The sequence below is a fragment of the Sminthopsis crassicaudata genome, chromosome 2 (genome assembly GCF_048593235.1).
Source record: "Sminthopsis crassicaudata isolate SCR6 chromosome 2, ASM4859323v1, whole genome shotgun sequence".
Classification (NCBI taxonomy): domain Eukaryota; kingdom Metazoa; phylum Chordata; class Mammalia; order Dasyuromorphia; family Dasyuridae; genus Sminthopsis; species Sminthopsis crassicaudata.
The window spans coordinates 75,116,578-75,127,302 of record NC_133618.1 but is presented as its reverse complement, the minus strand read 5'-3'; the positions used below and the strand labels follow the sequence as shown (position 1 = coordinate 75,127,302).

General features: G+C 35.3%; 1 protein-coding gene across 1 annotated transcript; it reads left to right on the top strand.

Moving 5' to 3' along the window:
- Nucleotides 1–9,384: 9,384 nt before the first annotated feature.
- Nucleotides 9,385–10,317, top strand: LOC141552648 (olfactory receptor 1D2-like). The gene has a single exon (XM_074284714.1). It carries the CDS (start codon nucleotides 9,385–9,387, stop codon nucleotides 10,315–10,317), a length of 933 nt encoding a protein of 310 aa, XP_074140815.1.
- Nucleotides 10,318–10,725: the final 408 nt, after the last annotated feature.

The following is a 10,725-nucleotide window of genomic DNA, read 5'->3' as shown; positions in this document are numbered from 1 at the left end:
TCACTAGCTGTCCCTCATGTCTTTTCCTCCTTACACTCTTTCCACAGAATTCCAACTTTCTTAAGAGAACAATCCATGTGCCGCTTCGTCCAAGAAATTATTTGAGATCTTGCCACTTATTGTGGCTCTCCATCCTACAGATTTCTCTTTTACTTTGCACATATTTTTGTATCAACTACAAATGAAATAGGATAGAATTCTAAGAATACAGTTGGAAGAAGGTGCCTTCATACACATGAGGCACATCTTTGAGGTATTCACCTTACCACCAGAGCTTATGAGAAGCTAATGAACAAATTTTATTTACCTAATACAGGTCTGCAAAGTATTTAGGAAACCAGATAATAGAAAATCTAATATTTTTCTAATATAAAACCAGACCAGTTTGTATCACAGAATTTTTGTGGAGTTCTAGTAAATATAGGTTTTGGGTAAATACAAAAGTAGAAGAAAGGTGGAAAGAGAAGAAACTGATTGGAGAAAATATTAGACTTCAAGATCTTGAAGGCTGACTTGTTTTGAGGGATCATACCTTAACTATTTTGTGAATCAATAACCTTATTGATATGGATATTTCCTCCAACACTGGACTCTGCAACTTATCTGAATCATTTTATCCTATTCAGTTTTTGTACAAGTCCTCCTATAATTTTACCACAGAAGCTTCACCAACATATTTGGAACATTGCTTTAGGTTTCAACATTATGAGAGTATCAGTGCAGCAATGTCTTTGTCCATCAGTTAATGCTTTGTCCAGTTCACATCATTTCCTGGTTATATACCTCTTTGAAACTTTTTATGCTCCTTCTTAAGTAATTATGTTTTGGCATAAAGATGTCATAATATGGGTAGCTAGGTGATGTGGTGGATAGAGCATCAGCCCTGAAGTCAGGAGGACCTGAGTTCAAATCTGGTCTCAGACACTTAACTGGATGTGTGATTCTGGGCAGGTCACTTAACCCCAATTGCCTCAGGAAAAAAAAAGATGTTATAATGTTTTGGAAATTTCAATGGCCTGATGACAATTAACTAGAAGTTAAGACAGAATCACACAAACACTGAATGATATATTTCCAAGATGGAGTTCAATTTTGTTCTAGTTTAACTCATTCCACAAAGAGAATGTCCTTTACAAAACCCCAGACCAAGTAGCCTTTACTCAATGACTTCCTAGAAGGAGAATCCAAATACCTCTGAAGGGAACTCATTCTAATTTGTACTGCCACTAATATGGGTTCACTCTTCCACAGCCAAGTTATTAGATTTCCCTTCAGGATTCTTGGGAATATCTTTGGGTCATTGGTGAATCTCCCCTTTAATGCTATCAGCTTATTTTTCTGCCATTTATTTTTCCTAATACCAACGTCGCAATTCAACATAACCATTTAACATCAATTAGTTTTACAAAAAGTATATTTATTTTGGTGATATAAGAACAAAAGTATCAACATTTACCCCTGACAACTGAAGGATACAACTCCAGCAAAATTTCTATATAGTTTTGCTCTCAATAAATCCATGTCCACATGTACCATCATTGCCTAAAGAGTTCTCATTCCAGTGACCATTGAGGGATGTATCCATAACCTCTTCAATCCTTGAGGCATAGAAGCTTAGATGGCTATAAAATCCTTCATGGATTTAAATCCCTGAACTCCCAAACTCTTGGATTCCTAGTGGCTCACTCTTCTAACCTTTCAAAACTCATGAGATTGGAGCCCCCCAGATTAATTTACTTCCTCACCAGCAAACTAACACATAGTGAAATATTTTCACAGGGCCACATATTGGCCTTATTCCAATATTTAAAGATAATTTTCATAGGAGAAACATTATAATAGATAAAACATGTCTATAGAATTAGAGAATTTGGGTACAAGTTCACCTTGTGTGACTACAGGCAATTCATAAAACTTCTATGGGTCTTAATTTCTTCATTTCTAGAATGAGGGGAATTGAACAAGGTCCCTTCCAGGTCCAGATTTATAATTCTATGTTAATTAATCAACCATCAAATATTTAATAAGGATTCATCTACCTACATTCCAGGGATATACAAAGAAAATCAAATACAAGATTTTTTTTTAAATTTTTATTTTATTTTATAATTATAACATTTTTTGACAGTACATATGCATGGGTAATTTTTTACAACATTATCCCTTGCACTTGCTTCTATTCAGATTTTTTCTCTTCCTCCCCCAACCCCCTCCCCCAGATGGTAAGCAGTCTTATATATGTTAAATATATTACAGTATATTCTAGATACAATATATGTGTGTAGAACCGAATTTTTTGTTGCACAGGAAGAATTGGATTCAGAAGGTAAAAATAACAGTTTACACTCATTTCCCAGTGTTCCTTTTCTGGATGTAGCTGGTTCTGTCCATCATTAATCAATTGGACTTGGATTAGCTCTTCTCTATGTTGAAGAAATCCACTTCCATCAGCATACATCCTCGTACAGTATCATTGTTGAAGTGTATAATGATCTTCTGGTTCTGCTCGTTTCACTCAGCATCAGTTGATATAAGTCTCTCCAAGCCTCTCTATATTCCTCCTGTTGGTCATTTCTTATAGAACAATAATATTCCATAACATTCATATACCATAGTTTACCCAACCATTCTCCAATTGATGGACATCCATTCATCTTCCAGCTTCTAGCCACTATGAAAAGGGCTGCCACAAACATTTTGGCACATACAGGTCCCTTTCCCTTCTTTAGTAATTCCTTGGGATATAAGCCCAGTAGTAGTATGGCTGGGTCAAAGGATATGCACATTTTGATAACTTTTTGGGCATAATTCCAGATTGCTCTCCAGAATGGTTGGATTCTTTCACAACTCCACCAACAATGCATCAGTGTCCCAGTTTTCCCACAGCCCCTCCAACATTCATCGTTATTTGTTCCTGTCTTCTTAGCCAATCTGACAGGTGTGTAATGATACCTCAGAGTTGTCTTAATTTGCATTTCTCTGATCAATAGTGATTTGGAACACTCTTTCATATGAGTGGAAATAGTTTTAATTTCATCATCTGAAAATTGTCTGTTCATATCCTTTGACCATTTATCAATTGGAGAATGGCTTGATTTCTTATAAATTAAAGTCAATTCTTGGTATATTTTGGAGATGAGGCCTTTATCAGAACCTTTAACTGTAAAAATTTTTTCCCAATTTGTTACTTCCCTTCTAATCTTGTTTGCATTAGTTTTGTTTGTGCAGAAACTTTTTAATTTTGTGTAATCAAAATGTTCTATTTTGTGATCAATAATGGTCTCTAGTTCTCCCTTGGACACAAACTCCTTCCTCCTCCACAAGTCTGAGAGGTAAACCATCCCAAGTTCCTCCAATTTATTTATGATTTCGTTCTTTATGCCTAAATCTTGGACCCATTTTGATCTAATCTTAGTAGATGGTGTTAAATGTGGGTCCATGCCTAGTTTCTGCCATACTAATTTCCAGTTTTCCCAGCAGTTTTTGTCAAATAATGAATTCTTATCCCAAAATTTGGGATCATTGGGTTTGTCAAAGATTAGATTGCTATTTTTATTCACTATCTTGCCCTGTGAACCTAACCTATGCCACTGATCAACTAGTCTATTTCTTAGCCAATATCAAATGGTTTTGGTGACTGTTGCTTTATAATATAGCTTTAAATCAGGTACACTTAGACCACCTTCCTCTGAGTTTTTTTTTCATTAGTTCCCTTGCAATTCTCGACCTTTTATTCTTCCATATGAATTTTGTTGTTATTTTTTCTAGGTCATTAAAATAGTTTCTTAGGAGTCTGATTGGTATAGCACTAAATAAATAGATTAGTTTGGGGAGTATTGTCATCTTTATTATATTCGCTCGGCCTATCCAAGAGCACTGAATGTCTTTCCAATTATTTAAATCTGACTTTATTTTTGTGGCAAGTGTTTTGTAATTTTGCTCATATAATTCCTGACTCTCCTTTGGTAGATATATTCCCAAATATTTTATACTATTGACTGTTATTTTGAATGGAATTTCTCTTTGTATCTCTTGCTTTTGGATGCAAATACAAGATATTGGTCCACAAATATTTCACATTCTAGTTGAGGGGACAATAAATAAACAGCTACATATATAAAATAGATGGAAAATAATCTCAGAGGGAAGGAACTAGCTTCGAAAGACAAAGGGTAGGGGGAAAACCAGGAAAGTAATTCTGGAAAAGGTGAGATTTGAATTGTCTTAAAGGAACTCAGTGAAGCCAGCAGGTGTATGATCTGTTATCTTGTCTTTTATTATCCATCCACATCTTCTTTACCTAGCTCTCATATGGTGTGAACCTGAAGGCTTCTTAGTAGGAAGCAAATCTTAATATGATCAGGGTTTATACATTTTCCACTTCTCCTATTGGCTCAGATATATTTATAGACTAATAGTCATAATTGGACTACTTGGAGTGAATTGAGTAATTATATGTTTAATAATGGAGATGGGGTTACAGTGATAATTCTAAAATTTCTTGGATCACAGATTTCTTCCACAGAGTTGTTCCCAATGACATTCAGTATGATGACAGATCTAGAAAAGAACCCATTCATTTGGAAAGGAAGAACACTGTTAAGCAGTCAAAAATCACATATATGTGCACATACATGTATATAAACACATGTATGGGATTGAATATACACACATATTTAAGCATTATATGGGATAAGGGATATAGTATGTTTTTATTACAAATTTTAATAGTATTTTATCTTTCCAAATACATTCAAAAATAGTTTTCAACATTAACCTTTTCAAAACCTCGTATCCCAAATTTCCCCCCTTTCTTTCCCTCCTCTGTCTCCCCAAGATACCAAGCAATCTAGTATATGTATATGCAAGATTTTAAATAAAACTATAAGGATCTACATTGGGGATTTATCTACATATGAATGATTATATCAGTCTTGTCCCATTGAAACTTATTTCATTTATCTCTTACTATTGCCATTCACATCTATTCCCTTCTAGTCAAACTTGAAATTCTGTTTTCCAAATATTTTTCATACTTTCCCACTATTGTATGTTTGCTAATAATGCCCTTACATAAACTTGGAATGCCATTTCTCATTATCCCTTTTACTATTCATCAGTTGAAATTTTACAGACCTTCCAAGGTCCATTTCAAATGCAACATCTCCAGCAAAACTGTCTTGGTCAGAAGTGGAGGAAAGTGACCTCTTTTTCCTAAGGTAGAAATATATCTTTTGTATTTATTGTTTTTCACTCTATTTATGTGAACATGTATATTTTTCTACTAAAGTCCTATCTTTTGATGTGCCAGATGTAAAATTTAGGATTGAACCATATGATGAATCAGGTTCCTTATAGTATTTACAATCTTATGTCTCTATGACTTTGAATATGCTATACGTGAAAGCTCTGAAGAAAAGTGACATAAACATATATACCATTAATTTACTTCTAGCTAGGGGAATTATGAGGAGCCTTAAAAAGAAATATCATAGGGATTTTGTTCCCAGAGGATAGGAAAGAGAAAAACGGGGCTAACACATTCCCTAGTGTAGATGGCGACAGATCTCAGGATGGAATGGAATCTGTGTGAGCATGGTTTCATCCTATGAGGCTTGTTTCCTAAAATTCCTCCCCTTGGAACACTCAGATTGTGAAACTGTTGTGAAATAACTATCTGTGTTAATCTCCAATGAGGAGCTTTAGGAATTGTCTCCCAGAGGACCCCAAATCTCCTCTCTATATAGGCTTTATTCTGTCCTGGTTCAAGCCCTTCTGGCTTTAAAGACATGATCCCTGGTAACTGTTTCCCAAGACCAGCTCTGGAGTTCCCCAGTTTCCAGCACAAGCTCTCCTACTTCTGTAGGAGAGTGTTCCTTTAGTTCCTTAATAGTATGTCACTCCTCATCTGAAGAGAAGAGATAGAATCATGGCCTTGTATGACAGCTCCTGAGATCAGCATAAACTATCTAGGTAAGAGTTAGGGTAACTGAAATGGAAGAGTTCCCTTTAGACTAATACACAAACACCAAGATATGCATAAAAGACAATAATCTGTACAGACATTCACAAATGCTCACATACTTATAGACTTACTCAGACACACAAAGATCCATGTACATACACATATAGTTTTCTTTATTCACCTTATCTCTCAGCCCAGGCTAAGCCTTTTCTAAGGAAACAGTTCAGAGTGAATTATCTACACATGAGATATTTTTAAAGTAGATTCTTCCTCTATTCCCCATTCTCCTGGAGATTGAAAGCCTTTTTGAGAAGAATGGAGCCATCCATTTAGAGCCAATTATATTCAGGCAAAGTCAAGGAGATATGGTATATGATGTAACTTAGAGAATCATATGAAAGTGTTATGATATAGAAAGAAGAAAGAACTGAAACTTAGCACAGATAAACTAGGTCCAAAGTTCTGTGTTTCGATACTCTGAGATTCTGTTATGAGCTATCTGTAAAATAAAATTAATAATTGTACTATTTTAGAGGGTTACTATGAACAACAAGATAAATAATGCAACAACTTATAGAACATGATGTTATGCAAAATATTAATTTTTTCAATACTAGAAAGAACACAAAAGAAGTTACTAGTATAATGATGGTGCTTAATTGTTATTAAACAATTCAATTGAAAAGAAAAACACATACAATTATTTGCTATATTAACAACACTGCTCTGAGAAGAGCTGAGCCTTGAGTTCCAGTCTATGGATGTTCAGACATTCAAACTTGTAGAAATTATGATGAAGATAATTGAATGGACATATGTGAGAGCATCAGAGTGAGACTACCAGTATCAGTAGCTTCCTTGGGTATGTAGATCACTCTCCCTGGTCTGGGTTAGAATTTCTTTTCAAACCATTGCCATATGCCCTGATGTAGTTCATATGCAGAATTATATTTTAACTCTGATTGACTGTTCCCCTTTCCTGACTCCCATGTGGCCTTCTTCTTCTTTTTTTTTTTTTCTGACAGTGAGGTTTGGATGAATCCAAACATCCAGCCCTCTTTCATCCCTCCCTCTTCCAACATATTCTGGAATCTATGTGCAGATCTTGGCATGTTGATTTACCATGAGTAAAGTAAATTCACAAATAATTCACATTGGTTCAAAGAATCAAAAGGGCATAAAAGTAATCAATTAGATAGATGCACTTGCTTTAAAATTTATTACCTATTTTCTTTCTATTTCCCCTTGAGGTTAAGTAAGAGGTATGGCTTGTCTCAGTCTCAGTAGTGCCATTAGCCATGACTTATCTCCTCCCAAATGTCCAGCAGAATGGGCATAATTCTCCTAGTATCTCCTGAAGTGGGTCAAAACTGACCCAACATCCAGCTCCTATTGTTTTTCTTATTGTTGTTCTGATTTTCAGTAGTCTGACTCTTCATGAGTCCATAAGGATTTTCTTGGCAAAGATCGTGCCCATTTTCTTCTTCTGCAGATAAGTAAAGAGGTTAAGTGACTTACTTGGAGTCATACAATCACTAAATATTTGAGACCAGTTTTGAACTCAGGTCCTCCTGAATCCAGGCCCACCCTTCATCCATTTTTCTAAATTATTGAATATCCACACCAAAACCCAGATAATTAAATATAACCACCTATTTGAATGTCTCCTCTTTTACATGTCATTGAAGCCTCTCCATTAGAGTTTGGAAGCAAAAAGATGTCAATAGTTTATTCATCCCCTAAAATAATCCTCAACCCATAAAATCTCTCTGACTACTAGTGCTTACAATTTAAGGAACTGGGATACAAAGATATGTGAGGTATCTAATCAAAGGGAAAACCCTCTTGACAACATATGGAACCTAAGTAATTTGTTTTATTTCATTTTGTCAGACTTTCCCTTAGCTCTCATCCACAAAATTACAAAGTTTTTGATTCCACACTCTCTTTACTTCAATTCTATATCTCTTTTCAACAGTAACAGACATATTACATAGTACCGAAAAGGTTACAAAATAGTTTTTCTTTATACTATCACTGAGAAATGTTAATACACATATTAATATTTTACAGATGAAGAAAGTTTGTCTTAATCAAGTAATTTGTGTGCAGTTACACTGTTAGTATCTGCCAGAACTTGGATTTTAACTTCTAGGTCCAAGTTCATGGCTCTTTTCTACTATGTCACACTAACTGTTCCTCAGCTTACTTCTAAATCTTCTACAACTCACACAATAATTCTACTTGCATATCCTGTCATCTGCATCTAAAACTCAAATTGTCCAGAATCAGATTTACCACTGTCCTCAGTATAATGACTCGCCTTCATAGTAAAACTATTTCCCAGATTCCTAAGCTTAGGATCACTAAATTCTCTTTGGTTACTTCTTTTCTTGGCTTTTCCCCACTATCTAGTTTGTCACCAAAATTTACCACTGCTTCTTCCTTTCAAAATTTTATGACATAAGTTGCGTTGATAACTTGTTTAAATTTTACAGTCATTTTTGGATTTACCTTAAAATTACCTCACTTTGAAACTTCCTATTACCTCATAACAAAGAAAATCATTTAAGTAAAAACAGGGCTACGAAAATGGCCACATCTAAAATTATATGCAACACTTTGTCCAGTATTTATCTCAAAATAAGTAGCCTGAGTGAATTCAAATAGCCAATAATCTTCACCAACTACAATTTGCAACTAACTATCTTAGAGTTACTGAGTCTCAGAGATTTAAAAATTTTGCCCATAGCTAGCAATCTATTTGCTATTCCTGATGCTGTTATTTATGTGCATGCAATAAAAATTTATTCAGAAGTCATTAAACCTATTTAGGATAATGATTCTTGGTTTTTCCCTTCATAATTCAAGAGCTTAGAGAGTAAAATTAAGGGAGTAGCTAGGTGGTGCCATAGTTAGAGCACCAGCCCTGAAGTCAGGAGGATCTGAGTTCAAATTTGGCCTTAGACACTATTTATGTTATACATGTTATAAAACATGATGTTATGCAAAATATTAGTTTTTTAATACTTGAAAGAACACAAAAGAAATTATTAGTGTAATGATGATGCTTGTTATTAAACAAATCAATTGGAAAGAAAAACACATACAATTATTTGCTATATTCACGACACTACCATAACACTTTCTAGCTGTGTGACACTGGGCAAGTAATTTAACCCCAATTGTTTCAGAAAAAATAAAAGAATGTAAATTCTTCCTGAATGAAATTATTAAATTGAATAATTCACAATTTATTTATTTTTATTCATAATTTCAAAATGTATTCATTTAAACATGTTCATTTAACAAATAATTAGTGGTCATTTATTCATAAACTGATTTTTTAAAAATGTGTAGGAACCTAGTATTAGTAGCTGCTATATAAACATTTGTCATTATTGCATTCATACAGAGACATGGGCTTTCAAAACCAGACCAGTGTGTCTGAATTCCTCCTCCTAGGCCTCACTCAGGATCCAGAACACCAGAGATTTCTCTTTGGACTATTTCTGATTATGTATCTAGTCACTATGGGTGGGAACCTGCTGATTATCTTGGCCATTGTCTCTGATGTTCACCTCTACACCCCAATGTATTTCTTCTTGGCTAACCTCTCCTTCACAGATGTCTGCTTTGTATCTAATACAGTTCCTAAGATGCTGGTGAATCTATATACACAGAAAAAGGTCATATCCTACACTGGATGCTTGATTCAGTTGTATTTTTTAGTTTCTTTGGTGGCTCTGGACAACCTTCTCTTGGCTGTGATGGCTTATGATCGCTTTGTGGCCATCTGCCGGCCCCTTCACTATAGCATAATCATGAGCCCCAGACTATGCATTTTGTTGCTAGTTCTATGCTGGGTCCTCTCCATTCTCTATGGATTGACTCACACAATTCTCATGTCCACCTTGACATTCTGTGGGCCGCGGGAAGTCAGTCACATCTTCTGTGAGATGTATGTCCTACTACAGTTGGCTTGCTCTGATACCCGAGTCAACCAGGCAGTGCTACTCATAACAGGCTCTCTCCTCTTCATTGTTCCCTTTCTGTTTATGCTCATTTCCTATGTTCAAATTGTCAAGGCCATCCTGAGGATCCCCTCAGCGACTGGGAAGTACAAAGCATTCTCTACCTGTGCTTCACATCTGGCTGTGGTTTCCCTGTTCTATGGCACTCTATTTGGGGTGTATTTGCAACCTCTGAAAACCTATTCTGTGAAAGACTCCGTGGCTACAGTTATGTATGCTGTGGTGACTCCTATGTTCAACCCCTTTATCTACAGTCTAAGGAACCAGGACATGAAGGGGGCCCTGAGGAAACTTCTCAGAGGGAAAACTGTCCCTTGATTCTTCTTTTCCTTGATCCCTGAAACCCATAACCTCCAGAGTTTGATGCACTTATAAAAATTAGTAAGTATCTATTGAATGTATTCTGTGTGCATATCCCTAAAATATTAAGGACTGGAGTATATTGATTTTGCTCTTGGAGCGTTTGTTAATGAACATGTCAGATTCTAACAAAAATATTTGGAAACAAGACTTGAGCCCATTGCAGGATTGGTTTTTTTGTTTTGTTTTGTTTTGTTTTGTGAGTATGTGTGTTTCTGTGAAAGAAAGAGACAGAGAAAGAGAGAGAGAGGGGAGACAGAGAGAAGAGATAGGCAGAAAGAGGCAGAGAAAAATACAGATGATGTTATATGTCATGAATGCTTTGTTACAACATTTATTAAATTTCTAATGTAAAAAGAATTGTCT